General features: G+C 43.7%; 1 protein-coding gene across 6 annotated transcripts in view; it reads right to left on the reverse strand.

The window, feature by feature from the left end:
• Window positions 1-27233, reverse strand: part of EEA1 (early endosome antigen 1) — an 80005-nt gene that overhangs the window by 21286 nt on the left and 31486 nt on the right. For all 6 annotated transcript variants that reach the window (XM_072146557.1, XM_072146559.1, XM_072146558.1 and 3 more), the window contains 11 exons: window positions 26212-26550; window positions 24860-25009; window positions 22607-22726; window positions 21302-21505; window positions 20322-20522; window positions 19247-19360; window positions 18936-19091; window positions 16420-16559; window positions 6362-6680; window positions 5234-5335; window positions 3436-3621 (listed from right to left, as the gene is read on the reverse strand). In XM_072146557.1, coding sequence (XP_072002658.1) covers window positions 3436-3621; window positions 5234-5335; window positions 6362-6680; window positions 16420-16559; window positions 18936-19091; window positions 19247-19360; window positions 20322-20522; window positions 21302-21505; window positions 22607-22726; window positions 24860-25009; window positions 26212-26550 — 2031 coding nt within the window. The remainder of the gene's footprint in view (window positions 1-3435; window positions 3622-5233; window positions 5336-6361; window positions 6681-16419; window positions 16560-18935; window positions 19092-19246; window positions 19361-20321; window positions 20523-21301; window positions 21506-22606; window positions 22727-24859; window positions 25010-26211; window positions 26551-27233) is intronic.

Raw genomic sequence — 27233 nt, forward strand, 5'->3', positions numbered from 1 at the left:
GACTATCACTGTCAGTAACAGAGATAATCTATCTAAAGCGACACTAAATAACTAATGTGACGGACTGACAGCGAACTGACACTAAGTAACTAATGCAACGAATTCACGGCGCACTGACACTAAGTAACTAACGCGACGAATTCACGGCGCACTGACACTAAGTAACTAAAGCGACAAATTCACGGCGCACTGACACTAAGTAACTAATGCGACGGACTGACGGCGCACTGACACTAAGTAACTAACGCGACGAATTGACGGCGCACTGACACTAAGTAACTAACGCGACGAATTGACGGCGCACTGACACTAAGTAACTAATGCGACGAATTGACGGCGCACTGACACTAAGTAACTAATGCGACGGACTGACGGAGCACTGACACTAAGTAACTAATGCGACGGACTGACGGCGCACTGACACTAAGTAACTAACGCGACGAATTGACGGCGCACTGACACTAAGTAACTAACGCGACGAATTGACGCCGCACTAACACCTAAGCTACCTAAAACTTTTTTTTAGATTTTGAAAAAAAAAAAAAAAAGAAGAGAACTCTCCCTTATGAATGGGAGGTGAAGGGGTCAGGTGCTGGGGGCACAAAGAGGGGCGATCAGGGGTTTATGGGGTGATTTGACGGTGTGGGGGCAGACGATTCACTGACAGGCTCTGATCTCTCCAAATTCTCTCAACCAACAGAGAGATCAGAGCCTGTCAGCACAGATACTGTGCCCGCCTGTGACCCTGCTTCACTGTGATTGGTGGGTTCGATCTGATCCACCAATCACAGTGATAGCCAGCGATGGACCACATCTATTGGTCCATCGCTGGTCACATGTCTGGGGTCAAGAATCGCCGGTGCCCGGTCGCTGTCTATGCAGACAGCGATCCTAGGCACCGGCAATCAGAATGTGACACTGCTGTGACAGGCGGTTCTGTGCAGAACCGCCTGTCACAGCGATCGTCGGCAGTGGACCCACAGCAGCGGTCCATTGCCGGTGACAGGGGAGTGCAGGCTGTCCGTGACAGCCGATCTCCCCGTTCCCGGACACTGTCTGTACAGACAGTGAGACCGGGAACCTCCGATGCCGGCTCCGATGCTGTGACAGCTGGTTCTGTACAGAACCGGCTGTCACAGCGATCGTGGACAATGGACCAATAGGAACGGTCCATTGTCGGCAAGCCTGGGAGGTCAGCTATACATCCCAGCTGACCTCCCAGGTCCCGGGCACTGTGTGTAGCTACAGTGCGCCCCGGGAGAGAGGACGTTATAGTGCGTCCTGGTGCGCTAATGAAGCTCTCACCAGGACGTACTATAACGTCTAGGTGCCTCTAGGGGTTAAATGCCCGCGATCGGAGCCCACTCCGACCGTGGGTGTTAGCCGGGGATGTCAGCGGTAGATTACCGTTGAAATCCCGTGGCTAACGATGCCGGTTTGTCTGCTATGCAGCGCTGAACTGGCATAGTCTCTGCGCAGTAGCTGTACTGCGCTGAGCGCTATTCGCGGGACTCAGCGCAGTACAGCTACTGCGCAGAGCGCTAAGGCACAAAGGTTAAAGCACAAATAAATCAAAACAATCATAGATGATAATAGTAAACTTTATTATATATTTTACTTCAGAAGTGCCTTTCTCCTGAAAAAGATAGAAAAAACACACACTGGAGGCTGCCAGTAGGACAGACTCAAGGAGAGAGAAACAGGAAGTTGTGTAGAGATGCAAAGTGCAGCATGTAAATAACAGGGAAAGGCTGTCACAGGAGGCAAAGGTACAGGTACATATACATGCCGAGAACTGTCTAATGTAACAGATTTATTGAAAAGTGGCCAACCCCTTTAAGCAGTTTGAGTAATTCAGCTATCTTATAAAGTGTCTAGTGACTTAAAGGGAAACTGTCACTTCACTAAGCCCCCTTCCCCCCCAAACCCTACCTGCTTGTGTAATATGTACGTCCTTGTAGGTCTTTTGAAAAAATTTCTCTGTTGCGGAATGAAAGTTTAAAAAAAAAAAAAAAGGCAACCCCTCCCACTCCATACGTCTAGCAGTCCTGCCTCCTAATTGTGTAATAATTCTGTTGCGATCTAGGAGGGCTGGGCGAGATGCATATTGAGTGGAAAGGGGTTACCCGACTGCAGGAGGCGGGGGTCACCTGCCTGAATCATACAAATGAATAAAAGATCATTTTTTTTCATTCATTCATTCTGCTAAAAAGACCTACAAGGGACATACATATAACAAGAGAAGCTACGGTTTGTGGGCTTGGGAGGGGTTTAATAAGATGACAGGTTCCCTTTAAGTCTACAGATAATTCAGATCTGTAATCCAAAGACTATCAAGGGAAATATAGGTATGGAAACAGTTAATCTATAGGCTCCTGTGCTCATCTAAATGCTGAAGGAATAAGGACAAAGACAAGCTGTTTATTACTGCATTATATTACAAACTTTACTATTATACTCTACACTACCGTAGTTATTTCTGCAATTAAAAAAAAAAATCAGCTGTGTATATGTGCCGATTAACCATTTAAGGACCTCACCTTTTTTGTTTTTTTAATTTTTATTTTTCACTCCCCACAATCAAAAATCTACAACTTTTTTAAAATTTTACACATAAAGAGCTCTGTGACAGCTTGTTTTCTGCGTAACAAATTGCACTTCATAGTAATGTTATTTATTTTTCCATGCCGTGTAAATTGGTGAAAAAAAACGCATTTACGGCGGTTTCTTCTGCGCTTGGCATTTACGGCTTTCACTGTGTGCCCCAAATGACATGTCTACTTTATTCTTTGGGTCAGTGCAATCACGGGGATACCAAATTTGTATAGGTTTTATAATGTTTTCATACATTTACAAAAATTAAAAACTCGTGTACAATGTTTTTTTTTCATTTTGCCATCTTCTGGCGCTTATAACTTTTTTTTATACTTTGGTGTACGGAGCTGTTAGTGGTGTCATTTTGTGCGACTTCTGAGGAAGTTTTCAATGCTACCATTTTTAGGACTGTACGACTTTTTGATCACTTTTTGATTTTTTTTATATTTTTCAAAATGGCAAGAAAGTGCCATTATCGACAGTGGGCGCTATTTTCCATTACGCAGTGAAAAACTGTTATTATATTTTGATAGATCGGGCATTTTCGGATGTGGCAATACCCAACGTGTTTGTAATTTTCACTGTTTATTTATATCAGTTCTAGGGAAAGGGGGCGATTTGAATTTCTAGGTTTTTTATTATACTTTTTTTTTTTAAACTTTTTTGAAATTTTTACTTTTGCTATTTTTCAGACTCCCTAGGGTACTTTAACCCTAGGGTGTCTGACTGATCCTACCATATAATGCCATACTGCTGTATAGCAGTATATGGGGATTTTCATCCTCATTCATTACAAAGTGCTCTCTTTAAAACGAGAAAGCCTTCAGAAACTGTAAATACCTTATCCTTTAACTGTGCAGCGAGACCTTGCATATCCTTTTGTTGTTTCTTCTTATATTCCTCAGAAGCCACTTGGATCTTTTTCAACTGTGTCTGAAGTTCTTGTTGGAGATTTTCTTTTTCTTTTACAGAACTCTGCAGCTTTTCAGTAATCGATTTTATTTCAGTCTTCAACTTGGTGGATTCCTATGACCAAGAAAGTTATAGACTATCAAGAGACATCCAATAAACAACCTTTCAACCAATGTTCATAGGAACTTCCATGCAGATTCTGATGCAGGAAATGCAACAATACATTTTAAGGGTATAATCACACCTACGTACACACCTAAAATAGTAATGAAACTGGAAAGAGGTACAGCCACCGATCCTGACTTATCAGCATAACTGTGTTTCATGGAAAATATACATGCCCAATCTTTCCAATGTGTAATACTAAAAGTGTATAGTATATAACATAGGGTTGACTCCATGTATCCCATTCTTTGAATACAAGTCATTCATTTAAAGCCAGTTTTGACTTGGCAATTATCAGTACAACTGGATGACCTCTCAGTGGTTTCAAAAATGCTTTCAAAAGTATTTTTTAGTTTTCCGCAATGTAAAAAATAATTTCTACAAGGTGGTGTCTGCATTCACAGGAAGGAGGTGGGGGGATTTCTGCTGCCCAAACCCTGCATGTAAATGTGAACATCTCATGTCCAGAAATTTGTCGGAAGGGGCTTAACCATTAATACCATCTGTGCTGAAAAGTACAGTATTTCATGTTCTATGTAAAGAAGACATAATAAAAACAGATCATCAATAGGCCATAGCTAGAAAATTATGTCCAATCATAAATGTTATTATGTTACTAACAGATTTTTCTCCCTTTAGGGACTAGCACACACTATACATTTAAGGGGAACCAATCACCAGGGACCTCATTTGTGTTTTAACACACAATTATATTGTAATGCAAATGTCTAGAGAAGGTAAAATTGTATGCAGGTGTAATGGGCTTCTGCAAGCAGTCTTTAGTGAAAATGAGGTCCCTGGTGACAGGTCTGCTTTAAAGGGGTTTTTCCACAAAGGAAAGTTAGGCCCTATCCACGGGATAGGGCCTAAATTGCTGATCAGTGGGGGTCTCGGTGCCGAGACCCCCACAGATCACAAAAACAAGAGGTCCACTGGGGTCCCACCTACCTTCGTATGACCCCTCGTTGCTCCGTCAGATCAATAAACTCGGCGATCTCCGTCAGCTCCATAGAGATTAATGGAGCAAAATGGTCATGTGACGGACTCCTCGCTTTCGTGAACTATGGGGGTCTCAGCACTGAGACCCCCACTAATCAGCAAGTTAGACCCCAACCTGTTAGGCCCTTTTCTTCATGGGAAAACCCCTTAAGAATTTCTGAGCAGGGTGCATGATCTCACAAAAGCAGAATTTACTAAAAATTCATTCACATGAAATGCTCTTTATTTATGGTAGAATTCATCTTTATAAATTTGTGCTCCCTGTTCTAAAATAATCCATTGGCAGCATAGTTATATTTATAGCAATTGAGGTATTTTGTCTGATCAAATCTTTATAATCTGGAAAGATTAACAAAAAGCAAGTGTCAAATTCCTTCTTATATCTCATACACAGACTCTCGGGCAGTTTGATGAGGGTATGATAGGGATTTTGTGATATGGATACTTCAGAGAGACTCTGAATGCCTGCTGCTGTGATTCAGCGCATAACCTCAGGTCAATAAATAGTCATAATGAAAACTCCATTATGGAGTAACATATGGAAAAGAGGCTAAAGTCTTACCTCCTCCTTTGCTGTCAGATGAGCTTTAAGCTCCTGAACCTCTTTAGCTGCAGAATCTGTCTGGGCCTTCAGCTTAACTTTCAATTCATCACGAGATTTCTCCTAGGAAATCAATGACACACCACATACATTTTCATGGTAACACTCATAAGGATTAAACTTTACATCACAACATAGATCCACATAGATAATCTTCAGTAACCACACTACAGAGGCTTATTGCATTGCCTGACCCTTTACAAGAAACATATGTTATATCATCTCCTAATACTAGTATTTCTACCACATTAAGACAAAAATGCACCCGTGCAAATCCCATGAGCGCAAAATCCTGGTCTGGAAGCAGGGACTGCAGGCTGCATTAGGAAGCTGACAAGAGCTGGAACCACTGCCTTCTCTGTTCCCCGGCACTTAACCCTTTAAAGGCTGCGGTCAGCAATGGCTTTGGGAAATCTTTTGTTAGCTATTCCGACTTCCACACCGGTAATTCCCTTCTATCCCTCCCAAATGGCTATATACTACTTGGGGGCCCGGCTGGCTGGCTATATACTACTGGGGGCCCAGCTGGCTGGCTATATACTACTGGGGGCCCAGCTGGCTGGCTATATACTACTGGGGGCCCGGCTGGCTGCCTATATACTACTGGGGGCCCGGCTGGCTGCCTATATACTACTGGGGGCCCGGCTGGCTGGCTATATACTACTGGGGGCCCGGCTGGCTGGCTATATACTACTGGGGGCCCGGCTGGCTGGCTATATACTACTGGGGGCCCGGCTGGCTGGCTATATACTACTGGGGGCCCGGCTGGCTGGCTATATACTACTGGGGGCCCGGCTGGCTGGCTATATACTACTGGGGGCCCGGCTGGCTGGCTATATACTACTGAGGGCCCGGCTGGCTGGCTATATACTGGAGGCTGTGACCAATGCATTTACTACCCTCAGCTTATACTCGAGTCAATAGGTTTTCCCAGGTTTTGGTGGTAAAATTAGTGGTCTCTGCTTATACTTGAGTTGGCTTATACTTGAGTATATACTGTATGTTATTTCCACCGTTTGCAGTAAATTTTAAAATTTTAACTCATAAGGAAGAAATGAGTTACAACACACACCGTACAGCAATACTTACCATGACCTGCACCAGTTCTTTTCCAGTCTGCCGTTCCCTTTCCAGCACCTCTCTAGACTTTTCTAGAGACTCCGTGCTCGCAGTTAACTTGACTTTGGCGTCTGTGACTTCCTTCTGCAAGGCTTCTTTCTCCCGTTTCAGCTTCTCCAGGGCACTGACAGCTTCTTGCTTGTGTGTTGAGAATTTTTCTATGTCTTGCTTTAACTTTTCTACAGTTTCCTTAAGACTAGTCAACTCTTTCTCTTGTTTTGAGGTCATCTCCTTTGACTGGAGCAGAGCGTCTGCCTTTTTCTGGAGCTCCTGCTTCATATTAACCGCTCTTAAGAAAAAAAAAAATCATTATTCCCGATTTCAACCTAGTGAGCATGTGGGAACCTCCCTTGTGGTATTCCATTCTTAATCCATCTCCTTTCCATGCATGCTATATTAAAAGGCTATATGCACATCCGCTTCAAATAAGCACAGTTTAAAAGTGCATTTTTAATGCCAATTTATGTTATCTATAGTGCCTATTTGAGGCATTTCTTCTGCACACTTTTACCCATTTTTTTTCTTCCACCTGAAGAAATCAGTAAAAATCTAAGTCAAATCTTCACCATCAAGCAGATTTTTTTTTTACATGCCCATAGTTTTTGATGAAAAAAATTGCAGCTAAAAATCCATGAGGACACACAAGAAAAGATTTTATTTTCTGCATTGTGCAACCATTACCATGTAGGAAAAAGTTTACATTATGGTTTACATTATTTTATCCAAATGCCATGGATTTTCTGCAACAAAATCTGTGCATAAATTCTGCACATAATCCTCAACGTGTGCAGAAAGCCTTAGGCGACCACCACACATTGCGAGTTACATGTGGATTTTGTTGTGGAATATCCACAGTATAATACAGTATCATTAGAGCTCAAATCTACCTCAATTCCACACCATGATGGGGACTCGAGGTGGATTTCTGCTTGAAATGACATCAGATGAGATGAAACAAAACAGGTACAAAAATGCATAAAATTTGCATCAAAGACACTACAAAAACAATTGTATTTGATTCAGATTTTATGTGGATTTTCGCACAGATATTTATAGGGGTCAGAAAGAAAAAAAGGGGAGCAGGCACCACCTGTGTGAGATCTATTTTTGAACACTTGATAGGTATTTTGAGTTGGTTGTGTTTTTTCTAGTTGTACAGACGGTACAACACATTAACCGGGCCCCCCATCAGTTAAATTCAACACATTATCTATCTACAGATATTTATAGAGCAGAGTCTGCTCTATAAATGCAGTTTTTGGGAATATTTGCAGGCAAATTGCATTACCTAAAAGATATATCTGTAATCTATCTTTCTGAGATTTGACAATCCTTTCTAAAATTGGTTGATCAAATTTATACAAGTGGATAATCAAATCAATAGAGGTTGTGCATCTTTCCCAAAAATCACATATTTTCCACTAATTTTTACCATTTCATATTTTTTGGTTACATATGTAACCATTAGAGATGAGCGAACACTAAAATGCTCGGGTACTCGTTATTCGAGACGAACTTTTCCCGATGCTCGAGTGCTCGTCTCGAATAACGAACCCCATTGAAGTCAATGGGAGACTCGAGCATTTTTCAAGGGGACCAAGGCTCTGCACAGGGAAGCTTGGCCAAACACCTGGGAACCTCAGAAAAGGATGGAAACACCACGGAAATGGACAGGAAACAGCAGGGGCAGCATGCATGGATGCCTCTGAGGCTGCTTAAACGCACCATTATGCCAAAATTATGGGCAACAGCATGGCCATGACAGAGTGACAGAATGAAGCTAGATAGCATCTAAAACATGCAATAATTGACCCTGACACTATAGGGGACGGCATGCAGAGGCAGCGGCAGCAGGCTAGAGAGTGTCATGGCGACATACCCTAAATGGACTCAGGCTTCAAACCAATGGGTGGCAGAGAGGAACCAAAGGAGGTGAGCAAGAAGTGCTCAAATAATATCGGTACATGATAAAAGTTTGCCAGTATATTTTGTGGATTACACAGCAGGGTGGCGACAAAGTTAACATGGAAGCCATGAAAACAACCCAAAATTCTGCCTGACACAGCTCGTTTGATAAGGGGACCATGTATGGAGGCAGTGAACTAGTAGTAGATTAAAGGTGCTGCAGTTAAAACTATGTTAGTTGGATCTTGGCATGGAGCTGGCGCTCCGCTGCCAGGCGAGCTTTCGCCAATCCAAGCCCCTGTCTCTAGGCTACTCCCCAAACAGCACTTTTGTATAAGATCAAGTGTAGTAGCGTTCTTATAAGTTTAGGATATGCCGGGTGAGGGGAATGTAAACAGATACGCAAGAAGCGCATGATGCGCATGGAGCTGGCGCTCCGCTGCCAGGCGAGCTTTCGCCAATCCAAGCCCCTGTCTCTAGGCTACTCCCCAAACAGCACTTTTGTATAAGATCAAGTGTAGTAGCGTTCTTATAAGTTTAGGATATGCCGGGTGAGGGGAATGTAAACAGATGCGCAAGAAGCGCATGATGCGCATGGAGCTGGCGCTCCGCTGCCAGGCGAGCTTTCGCAAATCCAAGCCCCTGTCTCTAGGCTACTCCCCAAACAGCACTTTTGTATAAGATCAAGTGTAGTAGCGTTCTTATAAGTTTAGGATATGCCGGGTGAGGGGAATGTAAACAGATGCGCAAGAAGCGCATGATGCGCATGGAGCTGGCGCTCCGCTGCCAGGCGAGCTTTCGCAAATCCAAGCCCCTGTCTCTAGGCTACTCCCCAAACAGCACTTTTGTATAAGATCAAGTGTAGTAGCGTTCTTATAAGTTTAGGATATGCCGGGTGAGGGGAATGTAAACAGATGCGCAAGAAGCGCATGATGCGCATGGAGCTGGCGCTCCGCTGCCAGGCGAGCTTTCGCAAATCCAAGCCCCTGTCTCTAGGCTACTCCCCAAACAGCACTTTTGTATAAGATCAAGTGTAGTAGCGTTCTTATAAGTTTAGGATATGGCGGGTGAGGGGAATGTAAACAGATGCGCAAGAAGCGCTGAAATAATATCCCTAAATGATAAAAGTTTGCAAGTATATTTTGTGGATTACACAGCAGGGTGGCGACAAAGTTAACAACTTTGATGTGGAATCCATGAAAACAACCCAAATTTCTGCCTGACACACCTCGTTTGATAAAGGGACGATGTATGGAGGCAGCTATATGGACGACTTTTGGAGGTAGCAATGGAGACAACGTGTGGAGGCTGCTATGGAGACAATTTAATTTGGATAGTGCCTGTATGTGGCAGTCCCAAACATTTTTCAAACCAGAGGAGCAGGTAGGTGGCCCTCCAGTAAAATGGGATAGATTGAGTGCCTGTATGTGGCAGTCCCAAAAATTGTTCAAACCAGAGGAGCAGGTAGGTGGCCCTCCAGTAAAATGGAATAGATTGAGTGCCTGTATGTGGCAGTCCCAAAAATTGTTCAAACCAGAGGAGCAGGTAGGTGGCCCTGCAGTAAAATGGAATAGATTGAGTGCCTGTATGTGGCAGTCCCAAAAATGTTTCAAACCAGAGGAGCAGGTAGGTGGCCCTCCAGTAAAATGGGATAGATTGAGTGCCTGTATGTGGCAGTCCCAAAAATGTTTCAAACCAGAGGAGCAGGTAGGTGGCCCTCCAGTAAAATGGAATAGATTGAGTGCCTGTATGTGGCAGTCCCAAAAATTGTTCAAACCAGAGGAGCAGGTAGGTGGCCCTGCAGTAAAATGGAATAGATTGAGTGCCTGTATGTGGCAGTCCCAAAAATTCTTCAAACCAGAGGAGCAGGTAGGTGGCCCTCCAGTAAAATGGAATAGATTGAGTGCCTGTATGTGGCAGTCCCAAAAATTCTTCAAACCAGAGGACCGGGTAGGTGGCCCTCCAGAAAAATGGAATAGATTGAGTGCCTGTATGTGGCACTCACAAAAATTGTTTCAAACAGAGGACCGGGTAGGTGGCCCTCCAGAAAAATTAAATGCATGAAGTATAGCAAGAGCCAGTGGGCCCTGTCAAAAAATAGCCATTTTCCTCTGCTTTACTGTACAAAGAGGAGGAGAAGGAGGAAAATGAGGAGGAGGAGGAGGAGTGGATCAATTATTCAGGTTGAGCTTCCTTCACCTGGTGGAGATTGGAAATTCTGAGAAATCCAGCCTTTATTCATTTTAATAAGTGTCAGCCTGTCAGCGCTGTCAGTCGACAGGCGTGTACGCTTATCGGTGATGATGCCACCAGCTGCACTGAAAACCCGCTCGGACAAGACGCTAGCGGCAGGGCAGGCAAGAACCTCCAAGGCGTACAGCGCCAGTTCGTGCCACATGTCCAGCTTTGAAACCCAGTAGTTGTAGGGAGCTGTGTGATCATTTAGGACGATGGTATGGTCAGCTACGTACTCCCTCACCATCTTTCTGTAAAGATCAGCCCTACTCTGCCGAGACTGGGGACAGGTGACAGTGTCTTGCTGGGGTGACATAAAGCTGGCAAAAGCCTTGTAAAGCGTACCCTTGCCAGTGCTGGACAAGCTGCCTGCTCGCCTACTCTCCCTCGCTACTTGTCCCGCAGAACTACGCACTCTGCCGCTAGCGCTGTCAGAAGGGAAATACTGTTTCAGCTTGTGCACCAGGGCCTGCTGGTATTCATGCATTCTCACACTCCTTTCCTCTGCAGGGATGAGAGTGGCAAGATTTTGCTTGTACCGTGGGTCCAGGAGAGTGAACACCCAGTAATCGGTGCTGGAATAAATTCTTTGAACGCGAGGGTCACGGGATAGGCAGCCTAGCATGAAATCTGCCATATGCGCCAGAGTACCAACGCGTAAGAATTCACTCCCCTCACTGGCCTGACTGTCCATTTCCTCCTCCTCCAACTCCTCCAACTCCTCTTCTTCTGCCCATACACGCTGAACAGTGAAGGACTCAACAATGGTCCCCTCTTGTGTCTCGCCAACATTCTCCTCCTCTTCCTCCTCCACCTCCACCTCCTCCGATATGCGCTGAGAAACAGACCTCAGGGTGCTTTGGCTATCAACAAGGGAATATTCTTCCCCCGTCTCTTGTGACGAGCGCAAAGCTTCCGACTTCATGCTGACCAGAGAGTTTTTCAACAGGCCAAGCAGCGGGATGGTGAGGCTGATGATGGCGGCATCGCCACTGACCATCTGTGTTGACTCCTCAAAGTTACTCAGCACCTGACAGATATCCACGTCCACTCCTCATTGTAGACTTGAGGAAGCTGACTGACCTGACTACCAGTTCTGGTGGAAGTTGACATCTGGCAGTCTACAATCGCTCTGCGCTGCTGGTAAACTCTGGATAACATGGTCAGTGTTGAATTCCACCTCGTGGGCACGTCGCACAACAGTCGGTGAGCGGGCAGTTGGAGGCGGCGCTGCGCTGCCCTGAGAGTGGCAGCATCTGGGCTGGACTTCCTGAAATGCGCACAGATGCGGCGCACCTTCGTGAGCAAATCAGACAGATTGGGGTATGTCTTGAGGAAACGCTGCACTATCAGATTTAACACATGGGCCAGGCATGGCACATGTGTCAGTCTGCCGAGTTGCAGAGCCGCCACCAGGTTACGGCCGTTGTCACACACAACCATTCCCGGCTTGAGGTTCAGCGGTGCCAGCCACAGATCAGTCTGCGCCGTGATGCCCTGTAATAGCTCTTGGGCGGTGTGCCTTTTGTCGCCTAGGCTCAGCAGTTTGAGCACCGCCTGCTGTCGCTTAGCGACGGCACTGCTGCTGTGCCTAGAGCTACCGACTGATGGCGCCGTGCCCACGGATGGTAGTTCGGAGGAGGAGGTGGAGGAGGGGTGGGAGGAGGAGGAGGCATAGTAGGCCTGAAACACCTGGACCGAGGTAGGCCCCGCAATCCTCGGCGTCGGCAGTATATGAGCAGCCCCAGGGTCAGTCTCGGTCCCAGCCTCCACCAAGTTAACCCAATGTGCCGTCAGCGATATATAGTGGCCCTGCCCGGCAGCACTCGTCCACGTGTCCGTGGTCAGGTGGACCTTGTCAGAAACGGCGTTGGTCAGGGCACGGATGATGTTGTCTGACACGTGCTGGTGCAGGGCTGGGACGGCACATCGGGAAAAGTAGTGGCGGCTGGGGACCGAATACCGAGGGGCGGCCGCCGCCATGAGGTTGCGAAAGGCCTCGGTCTCTACTAGCCTATAGGGCAGCATCTCCAGGCTAAGCAATCTGGAGATGTGCACATTAAGGGCTTGGGCGTGCGGGTGGGTTGCACTATATTTGCGTTTCCGCTCCAGCGTCTGGGGTATGGAGAGCTGAACGCTGGTGGATGCTGTGGAGGATCGTGGAGGCGACGATGGGGTTTTTGGGCCAGGGTCCTGGGCAGGGGGCTGACTAGCAGCTGACACAGGGGAAGGAGCAGTGGTGTGCACGGCCGGAGGTGAACGGGCTTGTTGCCACTGAGTGGGGTGCTTAGCATTCATATGCCTGCGCATACTGGTGGTAGTTAAGCTAGTAGTGGTGGAACCCCTGCTGAGCCTGGTTTGGCAAATGTTGCACACCACAGTCCGTCGGTCATCCGGTGTTTCCTTAAAGAACCTCCACACTTCTGAAGATCTAGCCCTCGCCGCAAGAGCCCTCACCACGGGAGCTTCACTAGTTGACAGTGGCGCTGATGCACCAGCTCTGGCCCTGCCTCTCCGTCTGGCCCCACCACTGCCTCTTCCAACCTGTTCAGGTCGAGGACTCTCCTCCGTCTCAGAAGCACTGTGTTCACCCGGCCTCTCAACCCAGCTTGGGTCTGTCACCTCATCATCCTCCGATCCCTCAGTCTGCTCCCCCCTCGGACTTCCTGCCCTGACAACAACTTCCCCACTGTCTGACAACCGTGTCTCCTCATCGTCGGACACCTCTTTACACACTTCCACTACGTCAAGAAGGTCATCATCACCCACAGACTGTGACTGGTGGAAAACCTGGGCATCGGAAAATTGCTCAGCAGCAACCGGACAAGTGGTTTGTGACTGTGGGAAGGGTCCAGAAAACAGTTCCTCAGAGTATGCCGGTTCAAATGGCAAATTTTCCTGGGAGGGGGCAGACTGGGGGGGAGGAGGCTGAGGTGCAGGAGCTGGAGGAGTGGGGATTTCGGTGACATGGGTGGACTGCGTGGAAGACTGACTGGTGGTGGACAAATTGCTCGAAGCATTGTCAGCAATCCACGACATCACCTGTTCGCACTGTTCTGGCCTCAACAGTGCTCTACCACGAGTCCCAGTAACTTCAGACATGAACCTAGGGAGTGTAGCTCTGCGGCGTTCCCCTGCTCCCTCATCAGCAGGTGGTGTCTCACCCCGCCCAGGACCACGGCCTCTGACCCCTGCAGTAGTTGGACGCCCACGTCCCCGCCCTCGTCCTCTACCCCTAGCCCTGGGGTTAAACATTTTTAAAATGAGAGTTATAACTTTTTTTTTTTTTTTACTTTTTTTTGTTTTTTTTTGTGTTTTTTTGTGTTTTTTGTTTTTTTTTGTGTTTTTTGTTTTTTTTTGAGTTTTTAGAACCAAACAATCCTATCCTATTGCTATGGCTATTTTCTAGCCAAGTATCAAAGGAAGCACACTACTATGCCAGATGAGATGACACTGAGTTATTGCCTAATAGAAATCCAACCCCTACTGAATTTTGCCACTTCAGCCTTTGCTATGGATATGTGCGCCACTAAGCGCAGAACACAGCGGTCGCAAGTCTCACTACAAATTGCTCAGAATTGGCAAGTACATGCACTGCAGAAACTACAGCCACCAGCAGATCAACCAGAAATCAAATATATAGAACGCTACTGTAGGCTTCAAGAAGCTATTTGTATTCTCCTATGGCTATTTTCTAGCCAAGTATCAAAGGAAGCACACTACTATGCCAGATGAGATGACACTGAGTTATTGCCTAATAGAAATCCAACCCCTACTGAATTTTGCCACTTCAGCCTTTGCTATGGATATGTGCGCCACTAAGCGCAGAACACAGCGGTCGCAAGTCTCACTACAAATTGCTCAGAATTGGCAAGTACATGCACTGCAGAAACTACAGCCACCAGCAGATCAACCAGAAATCAAATATATAGAACGCTACTGTAGGCTTCAAGAAGCTATTTGTATTCTCCTATGGCTATTTTCTAGCCAAGTATCAAAGGAAGCACACTACTATGCCAGATGAGATGACACTGAGTTATTGCCTAATAGAAATCCAACCCCTACTGAATTTTGCCACTTCAGCCTTTGCTATGGATATGTGCGCCACTAAGCGCAGAACACAGCGGTCGCAAGTCTCACTACAAATTGCTCAGAATTGGCAAGTACATGAACTGCAGAAACTACAGCCACCAGCAGATCAACCAGAAATCAAATATATAGAACGCTACTGTAGGCTTCAAGAAGCTATTTGTATTCTCCTATGGCTATTTTCTAGCCAAGTATCAAAGGAAGCACACTACTATGCCAGATGAGATGACACTGAGTTATTGCCTAATAGAAATCCAACCCCTACTGAATTTTGCCACTTCAGCCTTTGCTATGGATATGTGCGCCACTAAGCGCAGAACACAGCGGTCGCAAGTCTCACTACAAATTGCTCAGAATTGGCAAGTACATGCACTGCAGAAACTACAGCCACCAGCAGATCAACCAGAAATCAAATATATAGAACGCTACTGTAGGCTTCAAGAAGCTATTTGTATTCTCCTATGGCTATTTTCTAGCCAAGTATCAAAGGAAGCACACTACTATGCCAGATGAGATGACACTGAGTTATTGCCTAATAGAAATCCAACCCCTACTGAATTTTGCCACTTCAGCCTTTGCTATGGATATGTGCGCCACTAAGCGCAGAACACAGCGGTCGCAAGTCTCACTACAAATTGCTCAGAATTGGCAAGTACATGCACTGCAGAAACTACAGCCACCAGCAGATCAACCAGAAATCAAATATATAGAACGCTACTGTAGGCTTCAAGAAGCTATTTGTATTCTCCTATGGCTATTTTCTAGCCAAGTATCAAAGGAAGCACACTACTATGCCAGATGAGATGACACTGAGTTATTGCCTAATAGAAATCCAACCCCTACTGAATTTTGCCACTTCAGCCTTTGCTATGGATATGTGCGCCACTAAGCGCAGAACACAGCGGTCGCAAGTCTCACTACAAATTGCTCAGAATTGGCAAGTACATGCACTGCAGAAACTACAGCCACCAGCAGATCAACCAGAAATCAAATATATAGAACGCTACTGTAGGCTTCAAGAAGCTATTTGTATTCTCCTATGGCTATTTTCTAGCCAAGTATCAAAGGAAGCACACTACTATGCCAGATGAGATGACACTGAGTTATTGCCTAATAGAAATCCAACCCCTACTGAATTTTGCCACTTCAGCCTTTGCTATGGATATGTGTGCCACTAAGAGCTAAACACAACGGTAGCAAGTCCCCCTGCTAATTCCTCACAAAATGGTAAAAGATGCAAATTAAAATAAAAAAAGTAGAACGTTATTGTAGCCCTAAGAAGGGCTGTTGGGTTCTTTGAGAATCACTCCTGCCTAACAGTAAGCTAATAGAACACCCTAACGCTTTCCCTGACCAGCAGCAGCTCTCTCCCTAGCGGCATCCAGAGACAGAATGATCCGAGCAGCGCGGCCAGCGGCTAGTCTATCCCAGGGTCACCTGATCTGGCCAGCCAACCACTGCTATCGACGTGTAAGGGTACCACGTCATGCTGGGTGGAGTGCAGAGTCTCCTGGCTTGTGATTGGCTCTGTTTCTGGCCGCCAAAAAGCAAAACGGCGGGAGCTGCCATTTTCTCGAGCGGGCAAAGTATTCGTCCGAGCAACGAGCAGTTTCGAGTACCCTAATGCTCGACCGAGCATCAAGCTCGGACGAGCATGTTCGCTCATCTCTAGTAACCATATATCAATGTTGTAGATCAGTGGGAATCCTGCCACTGGGACCTCCAATGATCATAAGAACTGCGGACCCACAGCTGAATGCAGCAATAGCATGTTATGTACATTGGTAAGCATTACTTACAATGCCTTCTCATCCGCAAGCTGCTGGACCAACTCCTTCACTTTCAACTCTAGTTGTGAGCTCTGCTGCTTCTGTTGCTGAAGATCTTGCACAGATTGTTCCCGACTTGATTTTACACTTGTCAGATCGATTTCCAGTTTCTAAAGGCAAAGATAATTTAGAAACCCGTGATTTATTAGCATTATTCTTTGTTTATTTTTTTTTACCAAAAAAGTTGTTTCATTTTAAATCAGTCAGTCTGTGGTAAAAATAAGTTCACACCTGCATCTGGCAAACTCCATTACACGTCCATTAGTAATTAGCAGAATAAACAGCGCAATCCAAGGAAAAAGGCGACAAAGAAAAGCCAGTGTACATGTATTTATACTGAACAACACAATCACGAGATTAATTTTAAGATCGGAACTTCGAGATATCCTTTTTTGGGCGCTATAACCAATAAGCTTGGAATACCAGCAGTAATTTCCTTCATGTGAAAAAGTACCCCTGAGGAAGCCAGATAGCGGCGGAACGCGTGGGGAGTTGGGCTCCTATCCCCGCTTTTGGATCTGGTGATATCCTACCTTTATATTCTTTTGGATTATTCTGATAATGCTTGCTGCTGGTTCTGTCTTGGAGGGGTAGAACATTATTCCATTTCATACTTATGTCATACAACTTTTACATGATTTGCATCATACAGCACGCACAGCTCACCAATACCATTAGACATATTAGGGGGTAGGTAGCTTCAATGCATGAACTGTAGACATTTTTTATCTGTTCATGCAATGGTAACTGCACATACTACATGTGCCTTTTAAGTGTTTTTAAAGGTCTGTTCAGTGTGATATTTCATCTATAATAAAAATTACTATTTTTCTATTTACAATCTTAGATTGTGTATTATTAGCCGCTTAGATACAATTCCCCTTTTTTTCTTAAATTTGTCTCAATGTGAAAAAGATGACGTTCTTTAGTCACCCAGCATAAACAGCGAGTCTTTATCAAGAATGTATAACAGTAGGTAATGGAAGATACATTGAAGTATATGGGGAACCTTCTGTTCATCCTCTTTCAGTTTCTGTTCCATTCTCCTAAGGGCGCAGTCACACGTCGCGGTTAACATTTGCACTTACAAAACGCAGTGTAAACGCAATGTAAATACAGGTGTTACTGCGTTTATAAAACATAAATGTTAATGCTTGTGTTAAAATCGCATTTACACTGCATTTTGTAAATGCAAATGTTAACAGCAATGTAATTAGGCAAATGATCTCTCCTCAGCTGTTGTAATGTGTTTCAAAATGCAATAAAAACGCAACATGTGAACGTGGCTTTAGACTGGGAGCATATTTGAAGGCCCCAATGCAGGTGTGAACTCGAAATAAGGTGTTATTTTTTAACTTCAGGTTTATACAATCACAGAAATACCAGATGTATGGAATTGTTTATGGCTTTTATTACCTTTAAATTTTGATTTGTTTAACCTGCCTTATGAAACCTACAAGATTTTTTTTTCTATTAAGTTTTTACTAGTACTATACTAAGCTTCAGGAATTTCTGTAGGATTATTAGTTCAGCACCAGGTCTTTTTCAGTTTTTGTGTTTCCATTTTTCACTTCCCACATTTCAAAAGTAATAACTTTTTTATTTTTCCATTTACAAAACTGTATGTAAGCTATTTATCTGCAGCACAAACTAAACTTACCAGTGGCACCATTCAACACTCTAAGCAATCAACTGGGAAGCTAGAAAAGTGCTCATTGTAACAACAAATGAAAAGACATCACTGAGGGGCTCAGCACTTCCCACCTCCTTCTGCCTCACTGCAGCATAGGATGTTTCTGCACACAGTGGACAGGATACTCCTGCACCGTGTAACAGCCTGTGAAGCTACAGCACAGGGGGGTTTGATAAAACACCCAGAACCCTGCTGACTCATTAGCATAATGTTAAAAGTGTATTTTAAAAGGATGGAGGCCAAGGATAACAACTATAAGAAGATTACCACAGTCACAGTGCCTGGATCTATGAATTGGTGTCCCTGGTTACTGTATGTAAAACTTAAAAACTAAAAACTTTTTAGGGGGCCTGAACAATTATGCAATATACCACTATACCACTGTACTGAGGACTCAGCCTGTTTATTCTTTAACCTTTATTAAACTTTTGGAAAGGTCTAATTCCTGGTTCTGCAAGCGATTACATATATTATAAAATGTAGTGTATAATTTTGAGATCTCAAAAGGTAAAATCTGATATCACTACTTTCTACCAAAGTAGGTATCTTGTAAGAAGCCATTTTATGCTTTCAATCAATATACCTCTTACCCACTACCTTTATTTTACAACATTAAACTCATTACCTTCACTTAATCTTAAATTAAGATTTTGGGAGAATCTTGAGCACAGGTTCTCTGCAAAGGAACGCGCACGCTAAAATTTTATGTAGCACATAACTGTTGTGTGACAAACAAACGCTACTGTAGTAAGCGCCACTCATAGGTAACATACGAAACAAGAGCCAAATGTACCTTAATTTGCCCCTCAAGTGCTTCTGCTTTTTGCTCTAGGTTCAGGTGCTTCTCCTTGTACTCTTTGAGGGTTTGATCCAGCTGTGTACAGTGATCTTGCTTTTCCTGTAATTTTGCCGTCACTTGCTCTAGTTGAGTATTGACCTTATTTAATTCCTACTTAGAAAATAAAATGCTCAAAAGAAAAATAGAAAACACATGTACTCAACAATCCAAAACAAGTGAAAAATACTCTGCAATCATAAAACCAAACTATACATATGCATGTATAGCGCAGGATGTGCTTGGAAAAATGGAAGCAGGACCTTTACCTGTTGCTTGTCTTGCAATGCATTTTGAGCGGTGTCCAAATGATTCTGCAGGTCAACCCTCTGTGCAGTCTTTGCAGCTTCAGCTGATAACAGAAGCTCAGTCTTTGCTTTGATCTAAAAACAATTGAAACATTAGTATAAACACTTACATAAAAATAGAACACTCTCAAATAATATTTTTTAAAAAATGGATTTACACTTTCTACAAAACTAGCTGAGGAAGGTGCGTAGAGTTATGATAAACATGGAGGACATCCGATACGCTGCAAGGAAAAGGATTTCGTAGAAGTAAAAAAAAAAAAAATCCAGGTAGCAGTGGGGGTGGTGGAGTCAAATAAAAACCATGGAGGATGTTTAACAATGTGAGAATTATCAATTTGTCAGGAGTAATTTGCTCTTTTACAAAACGTTTTAGACCAATTTTATGGCCGTTTTCATGACTCCAATGTAAATTTGTCCTTGGTAAAAGGAGGTGTTGTCTGCGTCAGAAATGACCTGTGCGCCAGGTAATTCAATATTGTGCCACCAACTAATAGGAAGAGCAAAGTAGGACACCAATCCATAAATCATATCAAAGAGGAGAGTCTTTTGTTTAAAATGACAGAGTACGTTTAGGGTGGTGGCACACGTGGCTTTGAACCAGTTTTCAGGCCGTTTTTAAGCAGTCCATTAAAAAATGCATGCAGTTTTTGAAAATGCACGTTTTTTGACCGTTTTTGTCAATATTCCAATTATCTGAATTTAGATAATTGGAAAAAGCGGTCAAAAACTGATGTGTTTTTAAAAAAATGCATGCGTTTTCTAATGGACTGCTTAAAAACGGGTTCAAAATGCTACGTGTGCCACCACCCTTATACTTGCCAGGGTTCAGGAGATAGAGTCGTTTGAAGTTGTTCACTGTTAAGTCGTTTAGAAACATCCTTTCTGCACGGGGCATGTGCAAATAGGACATATATAGCTGTATGGTGGTCGTGAAGGTGTTAAGAACAAACCCATAGAACCTTCCGTGTCAGTTACCCAGGATTGTCTGTATTAGAATACTGCTAGACAACATTAGATAAAGCCAAAACTGTACCTGCAAATCCAGCTGTGCCATTTTTTCTTTGCTTTCATTTAGTTGGCTGGTTAGTTCCTCAATGGTCGTCTCCAGAGACTGAACACGGTCTTGAGCTGCTCGAAGGTGTGATTTTTGTTCCTGTACTTGTTCGTGCAAATCCTCTTGTGCTTGTTTGTGACTTTCTGATTGATTTTTTAATTTTTCTGTCAGTTGTGATAACTGCAAGAAAAAAAAAGTAATCAAACATGTGTTGGGAGCCTAGCGCATGATCAATGAGATGAATATGCCTTTTAATAAAAAAATTTTAGCGTGTTTTTTTAAAAATATTGCTTGAACTCTAAACTTAGCAAGACAATAATCAAAGACCTTGAGTGTGTAAGTATCTCTATACAAGCATGCAGAACCAGATTACCGGGAGAGCTCCAGAGGCGCTTGCACCGGGGCCCCCACCAGCATTGTCTGACAGTCAGTTCACAGCTGTGAGGCGACTGTCTCTGGTAGTGCCAGAATACTGCTGCCCCAGCCTCCAAGCTGTGACAATTACTTACTGGCTCTGTCATAGAGTGTGCGGTCCATACTCCATTCACATTCTGCATGCAGTGTTCTTTTCAGAAGCTGACAAGAGTGCCCCCCTTGTAACCTACTACTGGTTGCCTGAACTAGATGCCAGCTAAGTTCTAGCCAGTCAGTGTTAGGTTTACTTACTCACAGATCAATTGGCCTGTTCCGTGAGAAGAGGAAAGAGAGAACTCTCAGGGAAACAGTGGCACATAGGACTGGCGGGTGAGACTGGAGGTTGACTAGGAGTAATAGTCAGTACTACCGCAATTTTGCCAGCTAGGCCAGTAACTAGGCTAACATGTAAGGTAGAAGAAAATTTAAATGATGAATGATAATTTAGAATAATGTGTACCATTGCCTGGGCTACATTCAGTTGGGACCCCCGCCAGATTTTGCGCCCAGGGTTGATATGCCTGTATACTAAATTCACTGCATACCTGTTCCTGCAGTGCATGGTTCTTCTCCTGTAGTTGGTTGAGTACAGCAGTTTCACCTTCCCCAGCTTGAATTTTGGCACACAGGTCTTCCCTCTCTTTCTCGAGTACAGAAATATTTTTTTTGCTTTTTTCCAACAAGGCCTCAAGGTTTTGAATTTTTTGGTCTTTGTCCCCAATTTGCCGTAACACTTGCTCAAGGTCATTCTACAAATTAAAAAAAAAAACAGTGGGAAATAAAATTACTTTAAGGTAATAAGATATTAAAAGATGCTACATATTATCCATTAAAACATAAAAAGTGTTATGCTTACTGCAACTTGAGCGTTTCAATTACCGTATATACTCGCGTATAAGCAGAGACCCCTAATTTTACCACCAAAAACTGGGAAAACCTATTTACTCGAGTACAAGCCAAGGGTGGGAAATGCCAGTGGTCTATAGCCAGCCCCTGCCCACAGCCAGCCCACAGTAGTATATAGGCTGCCAGCCCCCAGTAGTATATAGGCTGCCAGCCCCCAGTAGTATATAGGCTGCCAGCCCCCAGTAGTATATAGGCTGCCAGCCTCTGCCCTCAAGTATATAGCATGCCAGCTCCCTGTAATGTATAGCCTGCCAGCCCACTAATGTATAGCCTGTCCAGCCCCCTGTATTATATATTGCTTGTCAGCCCGTTGTAAAGTATAGCTTGCTGGTAAAAAAAAAAAATAAACTGACTTCTCACCATTCCAACGGCCTGGGCAGCTCCTCTTCATCTTCATGCCACAGGTCCGCTACAGCTCCGTGGGCAGCGCCTCTTCTTTCTTCACATGCGCCGGCAGCAGGTTGCGACAGCTCTGTGCGCACAGCCCGGCCGTGGGCACGAAGATGTCACGGACATGCGGCATGAAGATGAAGAGGGTCTGCCCGGGCCGTCGCAATGGTGAGTAGTAGTTTATTTTTTTAATTTACCCGAGTATAAGCAGAGTGGGGAATTTTCAGCACAAATATTATGCTGAAAAACTTGGCTTATGCTTGAGTATATACGGTAGTTTGCTAGATCTATCTTCCACATTTCAAACAGGGTATGACAAAAATAAGTAATGATCGCTTTATAATCATTGCAATTTGGACTGATCAGTACAGGAGTGATCTGGAAACAGAGATGTTGCAGTAAAAATCCCTTGGTTTACCGAAGCCTTTGTTCTGTCACTGTATCTCCAACTTGTCTTTTCTATTGCACTAAACTGTAAAGCACTGACGTTCTCCTTGGACAATTGGCAATTTAATTCCTATGTGACAGTCTGACATAGCTGACATAGAAGATACCTGGGCTTCACGCAGTTTAGATGTTGTGGTCTGCTGAACAGTTTGCTGTTCCTGATGCTGCTGTCGAATTTTCTCCAACTGATGCTGCAGATCGGCTGATGTAGAGGATTTTTCCTTAAGCTGAGAAAACAAAAAGTTTTCATTTTGATTCTTTTACATGCAGAACATATTTATCTCTCCACAAAAAAAAGTCTAAAAATTTAGGAAGTTTCAATCTAGGAACAGGTAAGGAAGACTGAAAGTTTAGGGTTTCATTGCTGCATATTGGATTGGAGTCCTAAAAACAGCTTAATTTTTTGATGGGATAATGCATTTAATCGCCCAGGAAGGTGATACACTTGGGCACTAATCACTAGAATATTGTGGGTCCCAACACTCTGTTTCTGAAGTCTGAGGTCACTGCTGCTACATATAATGTCAGTGTACTGTTGTTGTTATGTAATGCTGTAAGAAAGTAGTCATCTAACAATCTGATGGACTTGCTTCAGTATTGCCTACCATAAAAGTTGATGAACCATAATGATAGGGGGGTGTTTACTATGATTTTCCCTAGATCATTTTAGTTAAAATTTCATCCTACAAGCAGACATTTTACACAAATGTTCCAGTATGACAAGACTCCATACATAATAATGCAATGTAGTCCCTTGTTCCCCCCTCTAGTAATGATAACAGTACAGGTCCCTAACAATGTGCACTGTCCGTTCATGTGCTGCCAGCTTTAGGCCTCATGAAGTGGAAAGTATGGGGGCCAGTGATACGGCTACACATTTTGAGACTGCATCACAGTCCCCATATGGTCACAGTGCGGGGAGCTATCAATGGAGAGGGGCGAGGAGCGCTCAACCCTTTTTCCTTCACTCGGCTGTATGCTTGCCCAGGCCGTATGTATATGGTTTGGTTTTGGATGTGACAAGTTTACATAGGTGTAAAGGTTAGGTGTTCACATACTTTAGGCCATGAAGTGTTCTATATATTTTTTTTTCTCCCCTTGATTTGTTTTTTTGTAAGCACTTCATATCAGCATGGACAAACTCTAAGTGTAGTGTGGAGAATGATGTGCTGATATGCACCAAAAGAAAACCCCACACATGACTATATACTGGCATCCCTTGGATTATGTACATGTTAGCTTCTGTAGTTTTGTTCTTAAGTTGAATTTATCGGAACTGGTATATTTTTTTAAGTACAACCCCAAAGTATTCTTGTCGTCCCTGTGAAAATAGGATTTTCATAATTTTGGGATGTCATTAGAAAAAGGATTAACAATAAAGCTTTAATGCTTTCAAAACTTTCATAAACCATTCATAACTTTTATGTTGACCATTGGAGCCTTAGGGCAAAGCTCAGTAAATTGCCAGCATCCAGAGAGCTGCACCACAGAAGCCACAGTGGGCAGAGAGGTCCATCTGTAACTAGAAGTTGTCTGTAAGTTGGGAGTTCTTAAAGTGGTGTTCCCATCTCGGCATTCACATTTAGTTTAATTAATCTGCCATATATATACAATTTTTCAATTGGATGTGATTAAAGAATATGTACTTGTGTGAAGATGGTTTCTCAAAAGTGTGGCCATGTTGTCCCTTAGAAACAAGATGGCTGTCCTTTGATATAACCACCACTGCACTCTGGCATCGGTGGCCACCCATGCACAAATGAGCCCTAACTGACCACCTGGATTCAGCGTTCATCAGCACAGGACGGTTGTGAAGCATGCAGGACATTTTATATGAAAAAAATATGTTTCTTTTTGCAATCATTCCAGCAATGGTGGTCCTATCAAATGACAACAATTTTGTTTGTAAGAGACAACACGGCCACATTTAAGGGAGATTATCTTCAAACAGGTACATTTTTTTCCAATGACAACTGACTGAAGAAATGTCCAAATATGGCAGACAAATTCATTTAAATTTGAATGTACAGATTAGAAACCCCTTTATGTTTGGGACTGCCTGTACTACAATATACCAAACACCTGACCAGAAAAAAAGGGAAACTTACACAAATTTGAAAACATTTTTGGATCCAATGTTTTAAATAATTTTATATTATAAGGATAATTGCATCTAAAAATAGCTAAAATATTAAGACTGCCTGGTGACGTCCACAGAAGATATATAAATACACACACACATAGCAGAATATATTTGAAGATGTTGACTGGAACATAAAACAGTTTACACAAGGTGAAGGGTCCACATCTTCAGAGCCTGGCAGTGGCTAGAAATATAAGTGCAGAGCAAACATTCAGACCTGCTCCTCAGCACGTGAAAGCTTCAGCTGCAGATCCGCCACCTGCTGCTCCTTGTCCATCAGTTTCTCAGCGGACAGCTGCCTCTGCTCTTTGAGCCTCCCATGTGCCTCCCCTAGTTGGCGCTCCGTCTCCAGTAATTTGCTGTGGAGCTAAAAAGACATGATCATGAATCGGACTGCCAGGTACTTTCCGTCCAATCTTACATACAACCCAAATTCTATTAGATGTCAATGTCCAGAGATCACTGTGTAGCAGAAATTGTAGTATCTGCATATTTGCTTGCACATATAATAACTGTTAAAAGCAAACGTGTAGAATACTACAAAACTGGTTTATAGTTGCTACAAACAGATGAAATGGCTCCTGAGAATAACATATATAAAGTGTAATGTGCTATTTTACCAGGGAGTTAATTATGCCATCTATACATTGCCTGGGAAGTTACACAAGATCATAGTGAAGCAAATGTACACAGGAACAAAAAGTGACAGCCTTACAGGGTCTTCCCGTAGGCTACATGCATCCCCTACAGACAACATAGTTTTTGCCCTGTGCTCTACAGACAGCTAAGGGACTTCCAACATGAGCTAATGCCAACACAGTTGGAAGGAAGGCCAACTAAAGTACACACTTGGTGAAAATGGGATATAAAAGGTCTTACAAGACAACCTCTTTATTGTGGATACTAAAGTTGTATTAAATGGCATCTACCGCCAGGATGAATGACTGAATGAGCCTAAGGGGCTCCAGACTCCATAGGTGTTAATGGAGCCTGGAGCCCCATAAGCTCATTGCATACAGTCTTTCCTGGTGGTAGATGTCATTTAAGGCTACATGCACACTGTGTGCTGTGCCAGATCAAGGCCGCCATAGTAGTCAACAGTGAGCAGATACAGTGTGAGCATATTTGGTGCACCTTTTTCAGGGATTACACAGCTGTGCTGGGATTTTGGCGCACACAATCCTTTTTAGGGCTGGCTTCCAGGTGACACAATTTAGGGGGGGGGGGGTGCTGTTGGGCGATCCGACGGATTCAGACTGAGCGCGGGATTTAACTTTCAAATTGTGTCGCAATACAATGCACTTTCATGCATCATTAAAAAGATGATGTTGTCGGAGCGGAGAGCGACACATGCAGCATACTGGGCGCATGATCTTAGTGAATGGCGGCACAGCGCATTATGTCATGTTAAGTAATTTTAAAAACAAAATAGAAAAACTTGCCTTTTAAAGCTCTACGCTCGATTAAATATAATAAAGAACCAATGCCCAAGTAATAAATTAACAGTTTGACTAAAAATGTCCTAACTAAACAATGGTTCTCAGCAGGATCACGTATAAAATGTGTCACCTGGTTGATCTCACTCTGCTGCTGTAAACTATGTTGTTCCTTCTCTTCCCGCTGTTGTTGAAGCTGTTTGAACTCAGCCTTGAGATTCTGATGTTTGACCTCCACCTCAGATAGCTCTTCTTTCAGTTTCTGGTTAGCTTCTCCTTTTTCAGTCAATTCAGTTTTGAGGGTCTGCAGCAAGGCCTCGCTGGCAGATAGCCGTGCCTGGAGCTGTTGGCACTCCACATCTTTATGGTTCAGATTAACTTGCAGATTCTTCCTGGACATAATCTCTTCATTGTGTTTCTCTTCCATCTGTGTGTACTCCAACTCCTTCTTTAAGAGTTTCTCCACTAAGGTCTGTGAAATATAAAACCCAAGTACAAATAAATAATTGGCATACAATAACTTTTACAGTGGATATTTTAAATAGAAATGAATAGTGCAGATGATTATGGTAAACTCTGTAATACATCTTATTAAAGATAATTTCTTCTTTCCACTATTTTTCTTTCCCCTCTTACCTAGGCAGTATGTAGAAAGAGCTGTTCCATACATGGCAGACAGAGAAGGAGAGGAATGTAAAGCTTACCTTCTTACAAACTCATAACATTTAACTTGATAATTCAGCTCTGTAAGTACAGGTTTATCTAGTGTTCATCTATAAGGCCGCGGTCACTCGTACCGCTAGACGTCCATTCCTAACGCGACGCTAGCGCACAGGGGGAGGTCCTCGGCCCGAACGCACATGCGTTTCCAGAGAAATGCATGCGATCGGCTTAACAATCGCATGCGTTTCCCTGGAAACGCATGTGCGTTCGGGCCAAGGACCTCCCCCTGTGCGCTAGCGTCGCGTTATGACGGACGCCTAGCGGTATGTGTGACCGCGGCCTAAGGAGTTAAATAACTAGAACGTTCAACAGCTTCTCCTCATCTACCTGCTGTCTCTCTACAGAACTGAAACAGATTTATATACCCTGTTAAGTACATGAAAGCAATATGGATCTGCACTATTTATATCTGAAAAAAAAAATGTGGCTCCA

The sequence above is a fragment of the Engystomops pustulosus genome, chromosome 4, assembly GCF_040894005.1.
Source record: "Engystomops pustulosus chromosome 4, aEngPut4.maternal, whole genome shotgun sequence".
Lineage (NCBI taxonomy): Eukaryota > Metazoa > Chordata > Amphibia > Anura > Leptodactylidae > Engystomops > Engystomops pustulosus.